The sequence below is a fragment of the Cyrtonyx montezumae genome, unplaced genomic scaffold (genome assembly GCF_038088225.1).
Source record: "Cyrtonyx montezumae isolate F1298 unplaced genomic scaffold, pur_monq_1.0 scaffold_61, whole genome shotgun sequence".
Lineage (NCBI taxonomy): Eukaryota > Metazoa > Chordata > Aves > Galliformes > Odontophoridae > Cyrtonyx > Cyrtonyx montezumae.
This window is the reverse complement of record NW_027072069.1, coordinates 552361-576088: the sequence shown is the minus strand read 5'-3', so window position 1 is coordinate 576088 and position 23728 is coordinate 552361. Positions and strand designations below refer to the sequence as shown.

The following is a 23728-nucleotide window of genomic DNA, read 5'->3' as shown; positions in this document are numbered from 1 at the left end:
CTTAACTGTAAGTCTTAACATAAAACTTCTTCCTCAAGATGCTTAACTGGAGGCAGAAAGGAGCTCTTGGTGAATAAGTTCTGGGGGGGAGTGTTGTTTTTCACATTGTCTGAACTACATGACAGTTCTGTATAGGTGAAGAGGGGGAAAATGTGCATATTTTCTGGGGAAGAGAGGGAAAAAGTGCATATTTTCTGGGGAAGAGGGAAGAGGTAAGTTGTCCGTAAGCCAGTGAGTAAAGACCTTGCCCAGGATCTAAGTTAGATGTTTGATTCACTTTTCTTTAAAAAGAAGTTGGAGTCGTACTCATCCCCTGACCACATGAGTACAAGTAAGGTGACTGTGAGGAGGTACAGAGCACAGCTGTTTTATTTGCCCCATTTAATAATTTATTTCCATAAAAACAAGCATTTACAAGATGGAAAAGGTGTGGATTCCTGTCTCCTGCTGGGTGGTTACCTAACCACTCTGGTGAGGATTATTTAGGGATTATTACCAGCACAAAATTGAAGCCCGTGTTGGAGGAACCTCAGGACACCTGAGCTTTGGCTGGAATAGCCTGAACTGAGCAAAGCTGCCTGCTCTGTGCCATGTCCCAGCTGCTGCACTGGGGGCTTGCACATTTGGATGCATGGCAAGGTCACCCCGTGCACTGAAAAGTAAGGAATGGAGTTTGCTCTCTCTTTCCTTCATGGTTTGTGTTTTGGTGGTGGTTTGTTGCTGTTTTTTTTCCCTCTTTCTGATACCAAAAATTATTTGCTCAGCAAATGTTTATTGCTAGAAAAGAAATGTGTAAGATGACAGTGTGTTGGGAAGGAGATAGCTTGAGGTGGCTGCAATTGAAGATTCCTTGCCTGTGTACCTTAAAGACAGCAACAGAGTTCCCCATGTGAACGGAGAAAAGCTGCAGTTTTACTCTCAAGTTCCCCAAAAGGTGTAATCCAAGGACAGCAGGGCTCTGAGACAAGTGGCCAGGTGGATTTCATGGGGTCTGCCTGTAGGCCTCAGCAGAGTGCTGTGGTGTGTTGCTGGTGGGCTGTGGGGTGGTTGGCAGCTGCGTGCAGTTGTAGGCTTGCTGGGTTGGTGATGTGCTGATGCAATCCATGTGTTGGTTAGGAAACAGGAGGACAGGCTTGGACAGAAGTGGACAGCCGTGAATTTCCTTCATCATGGGGATGTTACACCCATTGTGGGGAAATTGTGTGTTCATAAGAGGGTTCAGGGGTTGCCAGGAACCAGAGCAGCCCAATGCAGAGCACACCGTCCTCACTTGCTCTCCAGGGTTCTTAACAGTGGAAAATCACTGGGATACGGGATCACCCTTGCCAAACTCCTCTGCCTGTGATGTTTCTGGAATGATCTTCGCCCCAGTGCTGCTCAGGGAGAAGGAGACAGCAGGCAGAGGGCAACGCAGCCTTGCTGAGCTTCCCATTTACCTTGGACCTACACACAGATCACACGAACACAGCCTGCTGCCTTCCTGGGAGGTGGTGCAGCTCCCAGGGGGCTGTAACAACCCCAATGTCTCAGACAAAATAGACGATAATCCTTGATAACCAGTTCAAGAGGACAGTGGCTGCAAGCAGCTCTCACTGCGTAGAGCTCACAATGAGAAGCAAAGTCCGTTAGGAGAGGTCTCAGTGTAGCAGTAATGCTCCGGGTTGGAGCTGAATTTTGGAGAGATGGGGAGAATGTAGAGGTCTGGGGGCTACACCTCGGGCTGTGGGGCACGGGGAGCTCCGTTCTGTGCAGCTCTGCTTCAGTTTCGTGCGGCTCCCTCCTTTCTTAGCCGTCGTTAATTACAAAGCAGGGCAAAACCCATCCTCTGGCAGTGGCTTAAGTGCATGTTTTTCAATGCCACGCTGTTGCTTCCCCTCCCTGCGCAGACTTTGAACAAGCAGCGCTTTGCTTTTTTTTTTTGTTATTGGGGGGGGTTTGGTTGGTTGGTGTTGTTTTTTTTTTTTAATTTAATCACTGGCGATCCCGGTCCAAATTACACGTCCTGCAGAGCCAGATACCGCTCTTCCCCGCCCTGCGAGCACGGGGGGGGGGGGAGATGGGGGGGTCGGGGCGTGGGTTCGCTTTGCAGCACTCTGCAATTCGATGTCCTGCGGCAGAGCCAGCACCCAAAATTAGCCGTGCTGCGGGCGGCTCCCGGCCAGAAAAAGGGCTATTTTGGGGTCCTGCCGCACACAAAAGGGGCATTTGGGGCAGCGCCCGAGGGCCGAGCCCGTTTGGGGCGAATCGCCGCATTTTTGGGTCCGAGCCACCCTGATGGGGTTGGTTTTTTTTTTTTTGCAAAGCCCCTAGCAGAGCGAAAGGGCGAAGCTTCTCGGAGGAGGCGGAAAACGCGAAATAGGTTACTGGTGGTTATTGCTGATTCTGCTGTAACTTTTTTTAGGAGCAAAGTCGCACTCCGGCCGCGCTCCGTCTCTGCGGGTGCGCGTCCACGACGTTTATTTGGGGAGGGGGCACGCGGCTCTCGGCGCCCCCGCCCGACGGGAATGGGGCGGGGCTTCAGCCAGCCCCGCCTCCTCGCTGCGCGCCGGGCGGGCTGCCATTGGCTGCGCGGGCGATGACGTACGCGCACTGCGGTTGTCCCGTGGCGCCGCGCCGGGGCTCCGTTTGCGTCGCCTTAAAGGGGCCGCGCTCGCGGCAGCCCCGGCAGCGGCGCCGGCCCCGCGCCGCTCCCCAGCCGCCGGTGTGTGGCCCTGATCGCGGCTGCTCCGCCGCTCTGCGGGGTGAACCGGGCGCTCCCGGGAGGTTCCGACCCGGTAAGGAAGCCCTGGGGGCTGCGCAGACACGAGTCGGCACCGGCACGGCTGCTGCCTGTACCGAGAGGTGCCGACTCCGGTAGGAGACTCCGAGGAGCGGTGCACGGGGACGGCTGGCGCCGGTACCGGGTGATGCCGAGCCGGGAGGTGCTCACCCGGTGGCAGTTACCGATGTCTGGTGCGGCCGGTACCGGGAGGTGGTCAATCTGGTTGGGCTGGTGCCGGTACCGGGCAGGAGCCTTCGGGCACCGATCATGCGTGAGCCAGCCCCATTGCGGCTGTCACCGGTACCGGCAGGACCCGAGGAAGGGACCCCGCGCATCATCCGGCCCCGCTCCGTTTGTCCGGCGGCTCGGTCCTGACAGCTCGGTCCCGGCGCTCCCGGGAGTGCCCCCCTCGGCAGCCCCGACCCCGGAGATGGAGCCGGACTCTGGGAGCTGATTTGGGGCTCCTCGGAGCACCCGCTGTCTGCCACCCGCCGCCTCGGAGAGGCAGCGTTTTGGGGACAAAACAACCGGCTTTCGGGTTCGTTGTTCTCCGGTCGGTTTGTTTGCAGGGAGGGCAAAGCTTTGGTCACGGTGCTTTAAACTGCGTCGTCCTCTTCCTGCCGGACAGGGGGAATTAAAAAATGGGGAAAAAATGGACGGTCCCCAATCGACCGTCTGCTAACGAGGGGTGTTTTTTCCTCCTGTGCTTTTGGGGCAGCAGCACTCTGTCTTCTGCTTTTCCTTTAGTACTAGGGGGTGGGCAAGCAAATTTGGTGAAGGTCAGTGGTTGGTTTTGGGGTTAAAAAAGCACAAAACAACGCGCTGTGCGCTCCAGAAATGTCAGATAAGCTTAAAAATGTCAAAACCGGACGTGTGGAGTAAGCAGGGAGATGGACGTGTGCTCGGGCAGAGGGGAAATGCCCCAATGCCATCAGCACGGCTGTGACATCAGGTCCTGCAGCAGTGCTGGGGTGGGTGGGTGCAGCACAGCACCGTGTCCTGTGCTGAACCCGAAATCATGGGATTAAGCTGTAAATCCCACGGGCAGGCAGAGCTCTCCTGGGACACGCAGCGGTGATGACCACTCCAGGGAGATAAGGAGGGTGGCAAATGTCGCTGGGTGACTGTGTGGGGCAGGAGAACGCTTGGGGGAGGTGGGGAGGGATAGAAAACGTTGAGATTTGGGGGATAAGTGACCCTGGGGAAATGAATCTGCGGGTGACACCGTCGGCTCCCTGCTTTCATCGGGGCCGTTTTCACCCTCGTCCTGAGCTGAGTTTGTTTAACCCTTCGCGTTTGGTGCCGTTAACAAAACCGTCTGTTTCCGTTTTTCAGTTCCAGCCTTCAGGCTTTGAATAATGTTAGGAAGCACGGCCGCTTTAATTTTATTTTGGAAGGACTCCTTTTCTTTTGCAGAAGGTGGAAGGACACTCTCCCAGGAAGCAGCTGCCCGGTGAGTCATCTCCACGTATAAATAGTGCTGGTGGGAGCCGTGCTGTGGCTTGCTGCTCACAGAGCAAAGGGTACAGCACTTCTCTCAAGACAGGGGCAGAGAGCATCCATTCCTTAGGCAATCCCAAGTCTTTATTCACAAAATAACTCCGGGACTTCAGCTTTTAGAGCTGCCCATAAGCTGTTATCCACGGGGCTTTATGCAGCTTTAAGCAGCTGTTCCAGGGTTCTTTCCTTGCTGCTGTAATGCGTCCTTAAGGCTCAGACCAAAAAGATTTTGGCATCACTTTAGAATCTAAAGGGAAAAGAAAAAAAAAAAGCAAAATCACCATCAATCTTCCATGCTATTTATTCTCTTTCTTTTAATTTGGGCCTGAAAATCATAGCGGTGGACTTCAGCTCCAGGCTGGCTGTGTTTTTTTTTTTGTTTTAAATGATGCCTGTGAATAGGCACTGTCTTTTGATGGGTACTTTTAAAAAGATGTTGGTTTGGGCAACCTGAGATTGTGGGAGAACCAGCCCATAGCCAAGCAGCTGGATAATCCTCAAGTTCTTAAGCCCTTCTGTGATTTGTCGTGGCCAAAATAACCTGGTGCTGGCCTTAAAACCAGTCCATTCCCAAACAAATCCCCTACTGACAAAAAAAACCCTCTTCATACAGTGATGCTGATGCCAAAAAAAAAAAATCATTGAAATCCTCCTCGATTCAGCTAGAGATCCTTGAAAATTACCCACATCCCAGTGTGTTGTTCCTCCTGCCCAGGTCTCCCAGCAGGTTTCACTCTGAGTTTTTGCACCCTGAGGTTTTCTGGTGCTCTGTTTTTCTCCCCACACACCACGAGGGCTCGGCACGGCTGCAGATTCTGCAGGCAGCATGCTGGCACGGCTCAACCAGAGCTGCCTGCGCCCTTCTTTTCATTCCAAGATAATTGCTCCATTTAAAAGAGCAGCCCAAACTAATTAGACTGGAAGAAAAAAATCAGGACAGTTCTTGGAACGGGACGTGTTGCCGAGTTGGGTCCTTTCATGTGTGGCAAAGCTTGAGTGCTTGGGAGAGCTAAGAGGGATCAGACGCATTAAGTGGTCCCTGCCCACTCACCCTGCTCCCTATAGAGTCATTTAATTCTTCAGCTCCTGGTACAAAAGGTCATGAGCTTGGAAGTTCAGTGCAGGACACAGGAACGTAGCGTGCTGCACGTCTCTGTGCATTGCAGCTCCCACTGTGGTACCCGGAGGCGATGGCCAACACAGCCATTAACCAGCATCACCCTTATGGTTTGCAGCAAGGAGCCCAACACAGAGAGCCCTAAACGGGACCTTCAGCAAAGCGGTGCTTGGAGAGTGATGGTCTTAAAATGAAAAGGTGCTGTGAGGGTGTTGGGCTGCCATGCCTGTTTAAGGTCAGTGTGATTCTCAATGCTTTCACTTCTCTGTCTCTTCGCAAGGTCAGGGAGCAGAAGTGAGGTCCCTGTCCTGCACGCCCGATTGCAGGCAGGCACTGAGTGGGGGCTGCTGGGTTTGGCACTGGGCCTGGGCTGAGGCTGTCCAGCTCTGTGTGTTGTCAGCAACATGGTTTTACTTTGGAGAGAAGGGCAGACCCCAGCTCTGAGCCCAAAAGGAAACCACATCCAGCTGCCAGCGCAAAAATGAACCTGCGGTCTTTTTTCCTCTAAAGAAAAGCCAGACTTGTCCTTGCAAGGATGGCAGCAAGAGGAGGTTATTTGCAGGTATACAAATCCTTTTGCACAGAGGTGACGAGTGGGTTGGGGAGCCTCACCCCCTCCCCAGGACCCATGGGAACACACCAACGCTGTCCCCATGTTCCTTGGGAGGACGTGTGTCAGTCCTTGGCACACTGACCACCTTGACTGCAGTTCAAGGATTAGCCGTGGCAAAGTGATCCCTTTATAGGAAGGATAAACACTCCAGGGTCAGGGCTGAGGTATGTCAGCGGGGGGATTACCCCTCCAACCCCCAGCTGGGTTAATGAGCTCCATGGCAAAACGTGGGCAGGGATAATTTGGCCAAGAAACACTGCTCTGCAGCACTGGCAGCCTCTTGCTGTTGCATTTGTTGCCCTCGGCCCCGAAGCCGAGCGCTCAGCTCACTACGGCCGCTCTTCTCCCCCCGCAGGGTGTGGGTATGGCCAACTCCCGGCCTCCCAAGTACCTCCTGGTCTTTGATTTTGATGAGACCATCATCAACGAGAACAGTGATGACTCCATTCTGCGGGCAGCACCGGGGCAGGCACTGCCTGAGCACGTCCGGCAGAGCTTCCGCGAGGGCTTCTACAACGAGTACATGCAGCGTGTCCTGACCTACATGGGGGACCAGGGCGTCAAGATGGGGGACTTCAAGGCCATCTATGAGAACATTCCCCTGTCTCCGGGCATGCCTGACCTCTTTCAGTTCCTCTCCAAGAACCACGAGCTCTTCGAGATCATCCTCATCTCCGACGCCAACATGTTTGGCATTGAGTGCAATCTGAGGGCGGCCGGTTTTTATTCCCTGTTCCGTAAAATCTTCAGCAACCCGTCCAGCTTCGACAAGAGGGGGTACTTCACCTTAGGGCCCTACCACAGCCACAAGTGCCTTGACTGCCCAGCCAATATGTGCAAACGCAAAATCCTAACGGAGTACCTGGCCGAGAGAGCGCAGGAAGAGGTGGAGTTCGAGAGGGTCTTTTACGTGGGGGACGGTGCCAATGACTTCTGCCCTTCTGTGACTTTGACTTCAGCTGACGTTGCTTTCCCACGGAAGGGCTACCCCATGCACCAGATGACCCAGGAGATGGAGAAAAAGCAGCCTGGTGCCTTCCAGGCCACCGTTGTTCCCTGGGAGTCGGCTGCCGAGGTTGCCCGCTATCTGCAGGAGCTCCTCAAGAAGAAGTGCTGAGGATGGACGGCTCCGAAGAGGCTTGTTTACGATAAGCTGCTGGGAAGGGAGAAGGCTTGGAGGTCATGCCCTGCACCTCACGTTTATTTGGCACTGCTCACTTGGACTTTGATTCCTGGACTGCTTTCCTGCCTTCCTCTCCAAGCTCCTATCTCCCCAGTGATTGAAGCACTTTCTCTCCCCCCACATCCTTTTCCCTCTGCCACACGGAGATGAAGTCTTCTCTATGCAGCTTAGATAGCTTCTCTGCTGTTGGTGGTTGGCAACACTAATAATGTTGGGTTTTTTGGTCCCCTTTTTGACTTCACAAGAGCAGTTCTTTACCATCCAGAAGACAGCTCTCCTGCAGGCTCAGCCCTGCACGTGCTTCCTATTGACTTCACCCCGCTCACCTCCTGCCCACCTCCACTCTCCACGCAGGAGCTGTGTGCTGTTGCCTTCAACCCCGTGCTCCAAGGGCTCCTTGCCTCTCCAGGAAGCCACAAGAAATTGAAGCTGGGCAGTTTGTGCTGCCCAGGCTCCCCAGCTTGCCCTGCACCCCACTCCTTGCTCAGTGGGTGAGCCTCACGCAGGAGTTAATTGTCCTTCAGATTTTATTTTCTGGGAAAAAAATCATGAGGAAACCTTTTGGAAGGTTGGTACCTTGGAAAAATAAAACACAACCCTCCTTTAGCTCACATTACCCTCACCCCATCTTCTGGGGGGATGGAGGCAGAATGGCCACATATCCTGCTGTGAGGAGGAAGACCTGACTTCACCCTCCTCTTCCTCCCTCACCACTTCCCCTCTCAGGGCAGCAGCCCCCCGTGCATCTCCAACACAGACAGGTCATCTCTGTGTCTTTGCTGGGTCACATTGACTACCCCGTGACCTCCTGCCCTGGTCCAGAGGTGCTGAAATTCCCCCCAGCTGGAGACAGAGGTGCTTTAGCACTTCTGCTATCAGCTCCCCAGACACTAAACTCTCTTACCCCACCACAGTGTTAACTGCCCATTCTAATTGCACTCTATAGAGGCAGACTTGCAGTATTTTGCTCTCTGGTGTTGGCTTTTCCTGGATTTATCCGCAGCCTTAAATGACCCCTGGGAGTGGCTTGCAACTACTCCAAAGCATAGAAACCCTGGCAACAAATCAGAGCAGTAAGGAAATAACCAAAGTAGCCCTGAGCTGATCCTCCTTTATTTCATTTTCTTCCTCTTTCTTCGTTCTTCCTCTTCTGGACACTATTCAACTGTGTGGAACTTAAAGCCATGGAATTAAAAAAATATACATATATATGTATATAGATATATATCTATATATTACAGATACACAAGTTATTATCCAGAACATAAACCTGAGTGTGAAATGGCTCCGAGGTGCATGCACGTGGTGTTTCTCTTCCTGAGGCTATGGGAGCCCCTTTGGTGCAGGATTTGGGCCTGGCTTGCCCTCCTCTCTCCCCATCTCAAGCAGCTGGAGACAGGGAGCAGTTTAACTGTGCTGGTCACTCCAGAGCTGCTCATCTCCTCACTCCTATGCTCATTTGTGATGTCTGAGCTGTGGCCCTGCTCTACTGTCAGTTCTCCTAGGGGGACAGGAGCATCACCAGGGCCAGCCCAAGGGATTTCAGAGCTTGCTGCCCTCTGCGTTTCCAACAGGAAGAGGGACGGGGGAGTTGCTGTGTGGCAAACCTTCACAGCATCAGAAGCAGCAATTGCTGGTGTCATTAAAAAAAAAAAAAGGGTGGGAGAGGTGTGGGGCCAAGGGCTGAGCTGTGCAGAACATGAGCTGTGCGAAGCCAAAAGTCAAAGGCAAAGTGGTGCCCTCACCTCCCGGACACAGCTGAGCCGGGTGGGTGATGGGGGGGTGGTTGGGGAGCCCCTGATGCTCAGAAGGGCTCCACATAATTGCCAGGGAAGAAACCCGTTTCCTCGCCCAGGATGCCTTCACACCATCCATCAGAGTACCTCCGTGTGACATAGATGAGGGCCCCAGGTTCGAAGGAGAGCTCGTTGTCCTTCTGCTGTGTATATGGGTAGAGGGTCACCACTGTGCAAAGAGGGAGAGAGAGATCATGGAGCAGAGTGGGGTCTGCTGGGAAGGGGAAAGAGGGAAGGGCTGAGCCTCTGCGCTGCCCTGTAGTGGGGCAGTCACATCCTCAGTGCTGTGACCAAAGAATCTGGTGGATCCCTGCAGATCTGACCCTGGAGCTGCTGTACCTTTATCCAGGTAGCTCTCAGGGACATGGGAGGGCTCCTCTGCAGCTGCTGCTGGTGGTGGTGGTGGTGGGGAGAAATCCTCAAAGTTGGGCAGTTCTGGTGGTGGTGGCAGCGGTGGCTCGAGATCATCGGGGACTGCAAAACAAATTCAGTGAGGGCCGAGGGACTCCATGGAGAGCAAAGACCACACACAGCACTCGTTTCCAAATGAGCACCCCAGCAGCCCCAGACACTGCAGCACTCACCTGGAAGGCTGATGTCTGGTGGGGGCACGGCCAGCTCCCCCGGTGGTGGTGGGAGCAGGTCCCCAGGGAGAGGTGGGGGTGGTGGGATGGTGGCTGTGGCCAGGATGGGTGGTGGTCCCGGGAGGGGTGGGGGTGCAGGTGGTGCTGGGATGCCTTCCCCAATGGCTCCTCCACTCGAGCTGGGGATTCAGAATCAGGGATGGGGTGGGGGGGATAAGCCAGAGACATGTTTCAGCCCTCCCCACCTTTGAACACAGGTGCCTGCCCCGTGACATCCAGCACAGTCACCGTGTCAACTCAGCATCTGTGCAGGAAGCCATCTTCCCACTCGGTGCCTTACTTTCCCCATTGGGAACCACCTCTATAAAGTCGTCGGCTCTAGAGATGCACAGTGAATTTCGTGCTCCCCAAAACCACAGCACTTATCCAAACCTCTCTGCAAATAGATGCAGTGGGGTAACCACAGCTGCCCCACACCCACTGATCCCCCTCCCTGGACATTCCAGACCCCCTCCCCCCCCCCCCCCCAGGCCCAGACTGGTACCTGACTGATGTGAGTGAGGAGGCAGATGAAGCTGCAGAGAGCTTTCCTTCAGGAACCACGGGGGGCTGGATGGGCTCAGGGACACGGGTGCTCCTCCTGCCAACAGAGCAGGTGCTCTGAGCCCACGCTGCCTTGCTGTGGCTTGGCAGGAGGACAAGGATGGGACACTGAGGGCAGCTGCATCAGGCAGTGCACCCCATAGCTCTGTCACTGGTGTTGTCACCTGCTCAGTGACACCCAGGCCAAAAAGATTCCCTACTGCACACCCCTCACCCCAGAACCCTCACCCCAGGGTGCCTGCAGTCTGCGTGGTTATCTTGATCCCCTTCCGAGACAGCGTGCCTGTGCGAGACAGCTGTGTGCTGTGGTCCTGCAGATAGAAGACACAGATACATGCCAAACTCGTTGCACCCCATGCCTACATCCCCCGTAGTGCCTCTAAGGCCTTTGCTGAAAGGATGGGGGCTGTGGGGAGCTGCCCCAGCTGATAGGAGCAGGCACCAGTGCTGCTGTGTGCCACTGCCACCGTGGGAACTGCAGCCCCAGCACTGCCACTTCCCCTCCGACTCCGTGGTGGTTTCACACTGTGCACGTGTCTCTGATGCTGCTGAAAACCCACAGGCGCCTTCCGGTGAGGGCAGCTTATGGGGGCAGTGCTGGAACAGCACCGTGGGAGCACTCAGTCCCAGCCCTGTGTGCCTTTGTGACACTGACAGTGTCCCATTGCCCTTCTGCCCCAAGGTGAGCCCCAGTGAGCCAAGTGCTGGAGTGGGCTGGGGGCAGTATGGACAGACTCCTCCATACAGGAAGGGTTTGTGTCCCCACCAGGTCACAGAAAACCCATCTAAGCCCCCACCTTCCCATGGGACACCCTCCAGGCTGACCTTTATGCCGTGGCCGATGTCATCCAGGATGCTGAAGTTGAGGGGTTTCCTGTAGTAGGGCTCCAGGACGGGTGGGTTGGGGGGGGATGTGATCTTCTGGTGGGATGGGAACCTCCTGCTGGTGGTCAGAGCGCCGATCTCCCGACGAGACACTTTCTCCTTGTGCATGTCAACACTCTGTGGAGGTGGCAGAAAAGGCTCTAGGAAGCCTCCAAGTGTCAGGAAGAGGGTGAGTGGCTGCAGGGCTCTGCATCAGCATCCCCAGTTCTCCAAGGGGACATTGTTCACCGGGCAGAGATAGTGTCTGATCCCACGTGGCTGCTGCAGGATGGCTCCATGGTGGGCTTCCCCAGTGGCTGCCATGGCCCCCAGTCACCCAGACCAAGTCAACCCCTAGGGCTGTCAACATTTTCCCAGCCCTAAGTGGCCTTGTCCTTCAGCACACTGGGTGACCAAGATGCTGCAGGGGCTGACAAACCATTGAAACCACAGGGAAGAATGGTTTCCAGTCCCTTGAAGCTGCACAATAACATCCCCCCCCCCCTTTTTTTTTTTTTTTTTTTTTTGAGGTCCTTTCTCAGGGCTCAAGCCCCACAGCAGCACAGATCCACGTCTCAACAGCAATAGAGGGCAGACCCACCTGGGCCACGCAGCGGATGCTGGCCTCCAGCTTCTGCAGCTCCGCTGTCTGCAGGTCCAGCAGCTGCAGGAAGGTGGTGGCCAGGCTGCTGACCTGGTAGGCCACGCTGGCCAGGGACTGTGTGCTGAATGCCATCGTCTCCTCCAGTGCCTTCCTCTTGTCACTCGCCTGGAGGGTGAAACGCAGCCGTGATGAGCTGGGATGGCTGACAGCACACAGTGCTGCCACCACCGTTCCCACACTGGGGTCACAAGGGAGAGAAGGGGCTTCCTTCTGCTTTCCAAATGCATCAGAGTTCCTCCAGCTCTGCTCAGCTCTGCTGCACCATCGCGGTGCAGTGGGATGAGCGTCGAGGGGACTGAGAGGGTCTGTGCTGCTGGGACAGTTCCAGCTCTGCTGCCAGCAGCTGGGGAAGCTGTCTCGGTTCTCTGAACCATTTTGCATGCTTCCCCTTCAGAGCTGCAGCTGGGGGCTGTGAACTGCCCTGAAGCTTCAGCAGGAGGAAACAACCCGGCCCTGGGGGATGCTTAACTAAGGCAGCAGCAATGCCCACGAATGGGACAGGGAAACCCCCCTGCCACCACAGGGTCACAGCACTCCAGCTGGGGTGGGGGCACGATCATTGCCACCCCGTTGGGTCTGCATAGAGGAGTGAGGCCACCAAAAGAGGATCCTTAAAGCACCCAGGAGACAGTCAGGGCACTGTCCGCAGCCAACGGGGCCAAAAAAGACCCTTTTCCACTCCCTCCAACGTCACAAGGACAGAGAGCAGCAGCACAGCACAGAGCCCAGTGCCCACCCCACGCTGGGCTGTGCCATGCGAGCGAGCACTGTGCTGCACCTCCCAAACCCTGTGCTGGCATCCAGCACCAAAACCTCTGGAGGACGACCCCCCCTACATTCCCACTCATAACCCCGATGGGGGAAACTGAGGCACGAGAAAAGCACTGAGAGCACTCAGTTCAGGGCAAGAAACAACAGCAGAACCTTCATCCTCCCCCCCATCACTGGTCTCCCCATCCCAATGACCCCCCACCCCACACCATCCCCACGCCCCACCTGCAGGTAGTTGCTCTCGCAGTACTCGGCCACGCGTTGCAGGTTGCTGTGGTTGTCACGCAGTCCCTGCCGTGCTTTGGGGACATCACAGGGGTGCAGTGGCTCCGCCATAGTGCTGGGACTGGAGCCCACTTCCTCCCCAGCCGCTCAGACGCCGCGTTTTGAAGCTGGCGGCCGTGCTGACGCAGTGTCTTGCGGATGCTCTGTGGGTTGTCACCTCTCCCCGCTCTTCTTGGCTGAAGCCCCACGAGGGGTGGGCTTGGCAGGATGGGGGTTGCCATCTTAGACATCACAGCAGCCAAGATTTGGGGTCACTAAGGGGTCTGCGGAGCGGGGTGGGGGCACGAAGCTGGATCCTGGAAGCTGTTCACATCTGTATTTACCCCCCGACTCCAACCAGCCCTCTTATGGGGGCACGGCTTCTTCATGGGGCACAAACCAAATGGGGCTGGAAGCAGCACGGCCCTGGACAGGGTGGCATTTCCAGGGCAGTGCTGCAGTTTGGCTCCTGGCAGCCCAAACGTGGCCACTTCTGGGTACTTTGAAGCTTGCTCCTTCATCCTCTGATGAATCCTGGTGGGCATGGGGCCAGGGCTGGCTCTGATGCACCCAGGGATGGGAATTCCCTTCCCCTTGCCTTTATGGGACTGGCAGGAGGAGGTGTACCCCAGGGTGGTGCTTCCATTGGCAGCTCAGCTTCTCTGGATGGCCCCATGTCCCCACCTCGCTCAGCCCAGGCTGGGTGCAGCCATCAGTTTCTGCTCAGGACAGTGTGTCCCTGCTCATGCTTTGCTAATGGACTTTCCTTTCCTCACAGGACAGCAGGAGAGGCCATGGTCAAGGGCAGGAAACTCTCACTTCCCAGCACTGGGAGGGTCCCTGGTGCTGGGAATCCCCCTCCACCTCCTCCTCCTTGTGCTTCCTCAGGGCCTCCCAAGCTCTGTTCTCAGCTTCAGTGCTTCGCATGGGCCAAGCAAGAGCCGAATCCCCCTCCCTAGCCCACAGCAATTAGTGCGAGGATGAGGGAGATGATGAACCATCTCTGCTTCTCATACCCTCAATGGCCAAGAGCCACCCCAGCTGCCTCCTGGCACCCCACAGACCCTTTATCCCAGCTCCCATCCTCTCCATTCCCTCCTATGGAGGAACCTGTTCCAGCACCCAGAGGAGATGCTCCCGTTGCCTGTACTGGCCAGGCCCCAGCCCTGCTCGGTCTCAAACTCACAAAGTGGGAGCTCAAGGGCTGCTGAGTGCCCTACAAAGCACATCTCCACCCTTGCCCTTCCTCCCTCATCCTCACCCTCTCCCAGCCCTCCCCTATGGCCCCATCACTGATTACCCAGAGCTTTGAGGCTAATGCCCAACACCTGACCAGCTTATTCTTCTGAGTCTATTATCAGCTTAGGGACCAAAGACATCTGCTCCCTGCTACCAGCTGGGAGATCTGAAGGAGTCTTCAAGAGGAACAGAGGACGGTGGCTCGATGGGTTTCTGAACACCTCCAGCACTGAGAGGGGCAGCCCCTCATCCACACAGGTAAGTGGCTTTGCTTCCTCCAGGCACAAAGGCACTGCAGGTGCCATCACCACCTCCGTGGGTTGCTAGCACAGCTGAGCTGCAGCTTTTGGATCCTTGGGACCCAGCATGCTCCAACGGCACTGATGGGGAGAGGAGCCATGAAAACAGCTGCACAAAACAAGTGGGGTCCGGGGAACAGAAGTTTGATGCCTTCCAAAGCAGAGATAAGGCACACTGCCACTTAATCCCATTCCTCTTTATGATTTAAGAGGTTGTGGCCAGGCTTTCAAGCCCACGTTTTAATATGGGAACAGCACATAACTCTCTCACATCCCCCGGATGCACCTCCATGAAAAACAGAGGGGCTTTTCCAACTCGTAGCAGTGTCTCCATGCACAGAGAAGTAACAGTAACAAAGGGACACAGTTCACACCATGGCTTACTCGCAGGGATGGCACAAGGAGTGGAAGAGAGATTTAGCTCTTCAGAGTGCCTGTGAAGCTGCTCCTGCCCAAGCACAGGAGGCATACTGGGAAGGTGTAGTTTGCACTTAGCTGCTCTGCTCTTCTGCTGCTGCCTTCAAACTGCTATTTTTTGTTTGAGTTGTCTGGGTGAGAACAAGCGAAGCAAAATCTGATCACTGTACTTTGGAAGGTGCCTGAATGCTTCAGCTGAGACGTTATCAGCACTAGCAATAGCATTAGGGCAAAAGCAATAGCCCTAACATGCCCTAGGAGAAGCCTGACTACAGGCATGTGCCATTTCTGTTGGTTTCAGGGCAAAATGGCTCAGGATATGACAGAGAAGGAACTGTTGAAAATGGAACTGGATCAGCTGAAAAAGGAGGTGAAGAACGAGAGGCAAATGGTGAGTACTGCCCCAAAATGCAAAAGGGGAAGTAACCTTAGCACCCTGAGGATGCTGATGGGGGACATCACAGCCACGGGCAGCTCTGTGCTTCCCCTCTCCCAATGGGGCACGTGGATTTGCAGGCAGATGATGAGCAAGAGAGCAGCTCTGCAGCGAGTGCTTGTTCCCATAACCCACACGGGGCGTCTCCTTCCTTCCTTCCTTCCTTGCAGGTCTCCAAGACCGGCAAAGAGCTCAAGGAATACATCGAATCCATGGCAGGAGAGGACCCACTGTTGAAAGGTGTCCCCGAGGACAAGAATCCCTTTAAGGAGAAGGGTGGCTGTACGATAAGCTGACATCCTTCCTCCTCCTGCACTGCCCTGGTTGGGCACAGAGCCGTTCCTGCAAGCCAAGACTGTCAGAAACCTGCTTTCCCTGTAGTGTGACCTCAGCACCGGGGAGCCCCACGATAAAATATAGTTGCATCTGAAGTAGCAGCAGAAATAAAAGAGGGAAAAAGAAAAAAAGGGAAAAAAAATTACCCCTCTGATCCCAGAGATGAGGTTCAGCAGACGAGCAGAGTGTGCTCGCATCACTGATTGCCTTTTTAGCAGGCAGCAGCAAACCAGGCTTTAATGAAGCAGGGAGGGCTGTACCCGGGCTCCAGCTTCTCCGAGCAGCCCCGGCATCAGAGCAGACACAGCCCCCATCCCGGTGGGACCTCGCTCAAATAAATCATCTCCTCTCGGTGCCTCGGTTTCCCCACCCGGCTCAGGCGGACAAACGCACTCGTGCAGCTCTGAGGCTCCCAGCGGTCCGAAGCTTTCAGCATCTCCTCATCCCTACGCGTTAACTCACAGCTCCCACCCGCAATGCGGGGACCTCAAAAGCAACACAAGCGAGGCACGGCAATAAAGGAGCAAAGCCCCCATCGGCTCAGCCCCAAACCTCAGCCTGCCTCTCATCCTCCTCGGGAAACGCCAGAGCTGCCGGGTCCTGCTCCAAGCACCGCCTCGGCATCACCGTCTGCCCCCCACCCCCCACGAAAGGATGCTCAGGGATGGGAGCGATCTGCTTGGGGGGAGGGGGAGGGGGGGGGGGGAGGGGGCAGCGGGCACCGCCCCCTTGAAAAGAAACAAAACCCAACAACCCAAACATAGGAGAAATAAAAGCGTCGTTCTTTCTCTCGCAGAAACAATAAATAAATCCGCTCCGCTCCAAAACGCGGCCTCTGTGTCTCTCGTGTCCTTCGGGGGGGGCTCTCCCGCAGCCCCCATTCCCGTGGGGAAAACAACATCGCCTCGCTGCCCCACGCGGTCCGTCCCCGCTGCTCATCCCGGTGGAGGTCCCGCACAGCCCCGCGTGACCCCGCACCGCTCTGAACGGCCGCAGCTCAGCCCACGCGGACGACCCCCACGCGGCAGCCCCGAGCCGGTTGGGACGCTCCCAGCCAATAGCAACGCGGGAAGCCGTGAGTGTCGTCCCTCGCGCCCAATCGGAGACAGCTCCCGGATTAACTCCCGCCCACCCCGCCTTAGCGCCGCCCCCACCGCTCTCCCCGCGCATGCGCATCGCGGAGCGGGCGCCTCCGCACAAAATGGAGCCCGTGCGGTGCGCGGCGCCGTCGGAGGGCGGAGGAGCGCGGGCCGATCCCGCCGCGTTCCCCTCAGCGCCGCGCGGCCGCCGCTGTCCCACAGAGCGCACCGACGCGCGGGGGGCAAAAAGAGCGGGAGGTCCCACCGAGATTTGAACTCGGATCGCTGGATTCAAAGTCCAGAGTGCTAACCATTACACCATGGGACCGCGGCAAACGCATCGCGCCAAGGCGCCTTCAGGCTCTGCGCGCCGCCGCGGGCGTCCGCCCCGACCCCGAGTGGGGGTCCTCCCACGGCCCACTCGTGTCCGCGTACCGCCCGCTCCCGGCAGCCGCCCCTCCCCCCGAGCTGCGTCTGTTTTCCTTTTAAACCTGGACGCCTTTCTCCGTGACCCCGTTTTCCCAACGCAGCGGCGAGAAAACGGCATTCCCCCGTCCTCCAAACGCCATTGAATTGTGACACGGGGTTGGGTTCCACCGCCGCTGCGTGGAGCCCCGAACACGCGTGGCCTCGGCCCGTGCACCCCTCCCCGCACCTCCATTTCTTCGTGCCCCCCCCCCCACCAAATTGATGAAAAACGCACAGGAACAGCGTTAGAGGGATTTTTTTTTTCCTTTTTTTTTCTTTTTAATTATTTATTTATTTTTAATTATTATTATTTTTTAATGAAACAGTGGAGTAAAGCGGTTTGTGGCAAAACCTCGCCGGGAGAGAAACGGAGCCCGCGTCCAGCCGCGATCCCTCACTCCACGCCCGAAGCCACGGCCTCACGCGTGGGAAGGACACGGGTGGAACGGGGGGGGGGGGGGGGGGGAGGGGAAAAGGTAGAAAGAAACATCCGAGAGGAGGAACATCAGCATCGGCCCCGTACAGTACAGCGGTTTTGAGGCACAGCCTGAAATCACAGCGGGGCACGGCTGGGAGAGACACTGCTTCGGCCATTGGGATGGTGCTGGGTGAACAGGACCCCAAAGCTGGCTCTGCTGGGTCACATCTGGAGCACAGGACCCCAAAGCTGGCTCTGCTGGGTCACATCTGGAGCACAGGACCCCAAAGCTGGCTCTGCTGGGTCACATCTGGAGCACAGGACCCCAAAGCTGGCTCTGCTGGGTCACATCTGGAGCACGTGGCGTCACCAGCCCCGATCGCACCAACTCGATGCCACCAACCCAATGCCACCCACTTGGTGTCACCAATTTGGGGCTGCCAGCTCAGTAGCATCAGCCCAGTGCCACCAACCTGGTACCGACGACTTGGTATGACCACGCCACCACCTTGGTGCCACCAACCCACACCATGAAGCCACCTACACCCGTGGCCACTGGGAAAACCATTGACTGATGGCCCCAACGCTTCTCACCCATGCACGATGGGGTGCAGCCCCACGATGCTGAGGAGCTGATGGAGATCTACTGCTGCCAGAAGTAAAATATCAAAGTTCAAAAGGGAAAAACAAAACAGAACTGTAATGGAAGTCTGAGCGTTAAAAAAAAAAATCAAAAATAATAAAAATAAAAACCAGTCACAACCAACCAGTTTGGACTGCTGAGGTCTGGAGCTTTTACAACTAATGACCACTTTAAAGTGAAAAGAAAGCCCATAAATTCTATTTTTAAAGAACATTTTTCTTTGGAAAAAGAGTAAATTTTTTTTTTCCCCTAAACTACAGCATGTGGAGTTGCCACTACCTAGTTTTAATCTATTGTCACTAAGAGGTAGATAAACAAAAATGACTTGGTTATATAGGAGGTCATGCCCTGGGGCTGACGTGGTGGAGCGGGCAGACCCCCGGCCCCAGGGCTTCCTCTGGGGCTCTGACTCACGTGGGGTGACCCCAAAAGTCGTCGGGTTCTGATGCAGCCACCCAGAGCTGGGTACAAGGCAGCATCAGGGGAGGGGGAAGGCACGTGTCGGGTTTGAGGACCAGATTGCCTCCTGAAGACGGCAAAGAGTTTGATGTCACACTGAATCCAGATCAGTTTCGAATGAGTATCTGCTCGGTAACAAACACTTCGACCCATTCCAGTGATTCTCACGGTTTCCACTCTGATTCCAGACAATCCCATCCATTTTCCACGGTGACCCCAGTGGCAGTGAGGGGCGTGGGAAGGATGGAGCCCTGTGGGATGCTCTGTCCCAAGTGCTGCATCCCTGTGGACAACAGCTTGTGCTGCTTTACAGAGACCATTTCCCAAACGGGTGGAAAAACTGGCTTTGGTTCTGCCATACAGCTGGCTCCTGTGCCTTAATTTGGTGCTGGTTATTTCTTTTTTAAAGCAAAAAGTCCCTTTTTATGTTGTTACATTGACATTTTCCACAGTTTCTAATCCACCAGTGCCCCGCAGAGCATCCCTGCTCAGGGCTGTTGGCCTGCACTAAAAGCAACAAAATGTGTAATACAGCAATGGGTTGATTTCCAATGGGCCCAACATACCACCCCAGCAACCATTACAAACCAGTAGACCCAGCAGCCTTCCTCACCAGCTCTCCTCTTCTATGCTGCAGCTCTCCCCTGGGATGCTGGGATGTCCCTGCAGTCTGGGGGGGCTGTACCAAAGGTTCCCCCCCCCCCTCTTGTGCCCAGTGCTCAGCCCTGAGGTAGTTTGCACGTGTGCGTTCGCAGCATCTGCACCTTCTCCAAAATTCAGGATTGAAGAGCCTCTGCCTCCTGGTTTCCCTTTGCTTTGGGGGCTTATCCATAATCACAAGTGCTCCAAAGGAAAAAAAAAGAACATACATAAAACCATCAAAACAGCAAAGGAAGGCTGAGTCCACTGAGTAAGGCTTCATTTTTCCCTTCCTGCTCAGCACCAACACGGAGCTCCCACGCTCTGCACCACTGTGGCTCACACCTCTGGTAGCACCTGGAGCACTGCTCAGCCCAACATCGACCCCCAGCACTGCCCCCCAGGCAGACCCCAAATCCACTCAGACCATTTCCCACCTGCCAGCATCCAGCCATGGGCAGCCAGCGTTGTCCTCTCCCTTTCCAACAAGATGGAATGGAAAACTCAAGCAAAATCACTGCCGACCTCTGCTCCCAGAGCAAATCCTCAGCCCAGATCCTTCACTCCCATCTGCACAGCTCACAGCCGTGGCTGGAACATCAGCAGCAAGATTGGGATGGTGAAAGGACGGCTCAGGGGATGCTCAGAGGAACGTGTGCTTTTCATAAGCTCACAGTGACTTCACCCAAACGAAACAGAAGCTACAACAGGAAAATGGGAGCGAGGAAAAGAGAGAGGAAGGGAGAAAGAGGGAAAAAAAAAAACCAAACAGCCCCTTCCTCCTCAAAACCTCAGTTATTAAGTTCTGCAAAACCAAAAAAGGAGGAAGTTCAGACAACAGAAGCCTACGTTGTGCGGAGCAGTGCGTTCTGCAGAGCAGGGAGGGAAGACCTACATGAAAAACAACAAAATTAAATTAACTGAACGTCTCCATCTGTCCCACAGTAAGTCTGCATTTCTTGAAGTTTGTTTTCCAGATGCTGGAAATTGCTGTGTTTGGAGCTGGAAATTAGAGGAGAGAGGGTTTTTTTTTTTGTCTTTTGGTTTTTTTGTTGACTATTTGATTCACTTTTCCTGCTGCGTTTATTTTTTTTTCCTTTCTTTCTTCTTTTTTGGAAAAAAAAAAAAATCTAAAAGAAAAATAAAGCATGACCCAAACCTGATGCCCAGGAAACATAAGACATAGCTCAGAGGCAGCTTCTTTTCAACCGTTAATAGTTACAAGGGAATCTCCTCTATTTTGACTCCATAAGACCCAGTGCTGCTGAAGCCCCACTGCCTCAGATGCACTCTGGGGGCTGAGCTGGAAGGACAAAACAAGGTCTGATATTTTGTGGGGGGTTTATTTGGCTCTGTATTTAATTTGCCTCCAGCTGAATGACAACACAACATCCTGACAGCATTCATAATGGACCCCTGAACCCATGCAGCATCACTTTGCCTGTTGTGTGGCACTGAGGACCACAAAGTGCTTTGGGGGCACGGGGCTGTGGGCCCTGGCAGTACCCTGTGAGGTAGGTGAGCAGCGTGACCCCCAGATGGGAGAAACTGAGGCACAGAGAAATCATCCTCATTATTTTTGCTTCCTTTCCTTTTTTGCTTTACGTCCTCAGCACCGGAGGGAAACAAATCCCTCAGCCCCATGGAGCAGAAGGCCAGTGTGCCCCACTCCACCCCTCCTGCCCCAGAGGCTCCCCAAATCCTCAGGTCAAAGCTCAGCCCTCAGGGGAGGAACACCCCAAACCCACATCCCAGAGTGGGGCAGGGACAAGCTTGCTGCTTCCTCAATGCAGAAGGAATTAAATACACAAACACAGAGGATTTCTGGAGGGAAAGCAAAGGGCAGCCAAGGGGGCAGGAGCTGGGGATGCTGCTGTCCTTCTGGCCCATAGCAAAGCTGTACCATGAGTGAGCACCTGCCTGATCCCTGCTGCTGTCAGATTCTGCATCATTCAGCAGATGGGGGCTGCTTTTCCTGCTTTCTAAGTGGGGTGGTTTCCCCAAACTGCCTTTTTTTTTTGTTTGTTTCCAGTGCAAAGAGAACAGCTAACGGGCAGCAGGGCTGCTTCTTCTCCCTTCTTGCTGATGGGTTTTGCCAGAGATTGCTGTCCTGCTCCTTCACTCCAACTCAAAGCTCACATCTTTCCTGGGAGCTGGGGCAGGGATCCCGCTGTGTCTAGCCAGGAGAAGGGCACAAGTCCTACTGAGCTCCATGGGATATCAGTAGAGATCTAAGCAGGGATTGAAGCCATACCTCCAGGGGCAGACCTGCCCCTTACCAGCAGCCACCTCGGAGAAAACAAAGCTGCCCCAAAAAACCTCTCAGCCCTTGGGACAGCACCAGAGGGCACAGCTGCCACCAGGGCAGGACAGTGGGACCAGCTTGGAGCAGCACTGGGACCACAGCAGAGCACTGGGGGAAAGCAGCACAGGTTTCCCTGAGTCACCATCAGGTTTAGGTTCACGTCCAAATCTGGATCTTCACCATGCAACAACCAGAGGAACAAGACTTGAGGGGAGGAAGGGGGGGGGGGGAAATTGGTGTTTTGTTTCTTTTTTTTTCTCCTCAATGATACACCTTGCACCAGATACCAAAAAATAAAACAAAAAAAAAAACAAAAAAAGCTTGCTGTCAGAAACATACAATTCCTATAATCACCGACGTCTGAATACACTGATCTGTCCAAAGCTGTAAGAAGTAAGAGAGCCAGAGATGAACACAAAGGAGAAACCGTTTCCCAAGGACACACGGCAGCCCCAGATGGGACCGAGGCAGCAGGACACCCACGGCCCCATGCACCTGTACCTCCATGGGGTGTGGGAGCAGGGCTGTGGGGCAGCCACCACCACCACCACTCTGTTCTCCTCCAACGCAGAACGGGTCGTTTTCCTGCAGGGACAGTGAAAAAGAGCAAAAAGAAAAACAAAAAGACACGTGAACCTTCTCAAGCACGACAGGGTGAGTTTCGTGCCCGTAATTCGTGAGGGTCGTTCCATTTTTCTCTCTCCTCCGTGTGCGTTTGTATAAGAAAAATTGGTTTCCATTTATGTCTTTTTTTTTTTCCTTTTTTTTTTTTTAATTGCTTTCTCCTCGGTAAAACTGAGGCAAAACTCTGCAATGCGTTCACCAGCATCATAGTGGAGAAGATGGGCGGACGTCACCTCCGTGGCAGCACTGCTGGGGAGGTCCATATGGGTTTGGTTTATGGCAGTCCATAGGGTTTCATGGCTGTGGGACATCATTCAGGTTGGGGGGCAGCTCAGGGCCACCACTCCGTGTGCCCCATGGGGTGCTGAGCTCCATCCCAGGAGTGCTCCATGGGGGCAGCTCCATCCTCGTTGCCCGCGTTGGAAGATCACCAATCCAAAGCTCTTCAGCAGTTTGGTTTCCCAATGGAGTCGGATGGGCAAAGGCCTTTCGCCGTCATCATCATCATCCCGTGGTTTCGGGGTTGGTTTTGTCACTCTGTGTTCGTATGCTTTAAAAAAAAAAAAAAGAAGGAAAAAAAAAAGAAAGAATCAAGTCCTTCCAATCGAAAACGTCGGTGGGCTCTGGTCGGTTCGAGGTCTCAAAGAGTTGTGACATCTGACAGCTCGTGTGCTGTGGCAGCATTTCTGTCTGCCTTGGGAAGGCCAAACCCAGCAGTGCTGCCATCTTTTCCACTATGTCTGAGATTTCTGTCGTTCTCCACAGAGAGCTCCATCATCACACCTGGGTACCCCGGGCGCAGCGCTCCTGGCTCACAAGAAATTACGAACAACTTAACTTCTCTTTTTCATTAAAAAAATAAAATATTCAAGACTATCAGCTTTTATATAAAATACCAGCAAGCCCCCCGACACAAAAAAAAAAAAAAAAAAGAAAGAAACAACTTAATTCAATTGCTGAGGTAACATCATACCTTGAGGTAGCTTTTTTTTTTCTTTTCTCTTTTTTTTTTTCTTTTTTTTTTCCTCTTTTTTTTTTTTTTCTCCCCTCTCTCGTTGCTCAAACACACGGCAATACCTCACCCCAATACCTGGCCTCACCCCACTGCTGCTGCTGCAGTGCCCCCAGGGACAGTAACCACTGCTGTGTCCCCATCTCTGCTCAATGGGAGCAGTCTGGTCTCTGCTTTAGAAAGAAACAGTACAGAATCAGTGCGGGGTTTGCCCCCAGCTCCCTCCTTCTCACCTCCTCCGGGGCTCACCCCACTGTGTCCCCAATGCAATCAGAGCTCTGTTTTCTCACCCCACACCCCAATGTTTGTGGGACAACACCAGCTCTGTGCCCACACCGGGGCCGGGTGTAGGGGCACACAACACAACCCCATGGAGACGAGACCCGGCCCCGCGCGGGGCGGTCGCAGCAGTTACTGTCCCTTCCCAAATACTCAGTATTTAAAAACAAACCATTAAAATATATCTAAAATATAAAATCCTCCTAAGAGTGACGGGAATCAGGAACCATCGTACATTCGTTGGACGTTATCTATTTGGTATGGTCGTGGGAGAGGGGCTGTTCTTGCCACAGAAAGAAGAGGGTTGGTGGCTGTGGGCTTTGTTGCTGTTTTTAGAAACTAAGAATTAAAAAAT

The 23728-nt window shown here is 54.4% G+C and overlaps 3 protein-coding genes and 1 non-coding gene across 9 annotated transcripts in view; 2 read left to right on the top strand and 2 right to left on the bottom strand.

Moving 5' to 3' along the window:
* The window catches only part of GNGT2 (G protein subunit gamma transducin 2), a 45868-nt gene extending 30296 nt beyond the window's left edge, over positions 1–15572 (top strand). The window contains exons 1-3 of one of the 3 annotated variants that reach the window (XM_065750003.1): positions 14011–14217; positions 14977–15066; positions 15282–15572. In XM_065750003.1, coding sequence (XP_065606075.1) covers positions 14983–15066; positions 15282–15407 — 210 coding nt within the window. In that variant the 5' untranslated portion in view covers positions 14011–14217; positions 14977–14982 and the 3' untranslated portion in view covers positions 15408–15572. Of the gene's footprint in view, positions 1–14010; positions 14218–14834; positions 15067–15281 lie in introns of those variants that run through there. The other 2 variants (XM_065750004.1, XM_065750002.1) reach the window with 2 other exon arrangements.
* On the top strand, positions 2631–7720 carry PHOSPHO1 (phosphoethanolamine/phosphocholine phosphatase 1). 3 transcript variants are annotated; one of them, XM_065749994.1, is made up of 4 exons: positions 2631–2774; positions 4097–4214; positions 5497–5613; positions 6347–7720. In XM_065749994.1, exons 3-4 carry the CDS (start codon positions 5569–5571, stop codon positions 7106–7108), a joined length of 807 nt encoding a protein of 268 aa, XP_065606066.1. In that variant the 5' UTR covers positions 2631–2774; positions 4097–4214; positions 5497–5568; the 3' UTR covers positions 7109–7720. The 3 variants fall into 3 exon arrangements, with proteins under 3 accessions (XP_065606066.1, XP_065606068.1, XP_065606067.1); XM_065749996.1 differs by lacking the exon at positions 5497–5613; XM_065749995.1 differs by lacking the exon at positions 2631–2774 and having other exon boundaries at positions 4016–4214.
* On the bottom strand, positions 7732–12931 carry ABI3 (ABI family member 3). Of its 2 annotated transcripts, XM_065749990.1 has the most exons (8): positions 12682–12931; positions 11623–11790; positions 10983–11159; positions 10386–10468; positions 10099–10194; positions 9555–9733; positions 9310–9444; positions 7732–9139 (listed from the first exon to the last, which is right to left on the bottom strand). In XM_065749990.1, exons 1-8 carry the CDS (start codon positions 12790–12792, stop codon positions 8979–8981), a joined length of 1110 nt encoding a protein of 369 aa, XP_065606062.1. In that variant the 5' UTR covers positions 12793–12931; the 3' UTR covers positions 7732–8978. The 2 variants fall into 2 exon arrangements, with proteins under 2 accessions (XP_065606062.1, XP_065606060.1); XM_065749988.1 differs by lacking the exon at positions 12682–12931 and having other exon boundaries at positions 11623–12153.
* Positions 15573–16782: 1210 nt separating the features above from the next.
* On the bottom strand, positions 16783–16854 carry TRNAQ-UUG (transfer RNA glutamine (anticodon UUG)). The gene has a single exon. It is a non-coding gene; the product is annotated as a tRNA-Gln (tRNA).
* Between the last annotated feature and the right edge of the window lie 6874 nt (positions 16855–23728).

Coding starts and splice junctions, on each gene's coding strand:
- ABI3 (XM_065749988.1), bottom strand. CDS start 12,066: ATGCAAAATGGTTCAGAGAACCGAGACAGCTTCCCCAGCTGCTGGCAG. Junction 10,469..10,982: donor ACATCGGCCACGGCATAAAG/GTCAGCCTGGAG, acceptor TTCTATCTGCAG/GACCACAGCACACAGCTGTC. Junction 10,195..10,385: donor CAGACTGCAGGCACCCTGGG/GTGAGGGTTCTG, acceptor CTCTGTTGGCAG/GAGGAGCACCCGTGTCCCTG.
- PHOSPHO1 (XM_065749994.1), top strand. CDS start 5,569: ATGAAAAGGTGCTGTGAGGGTGTTGGGCTGCCATGCCTGTTTAAG. Junction 5,614..6,346: donor GGCTGCCATGCCTGTTTAAG/GTCAGTGTGATT, acceptor CTCCCCCCGCAG/GGTGTGGGTATGGCCAACTC.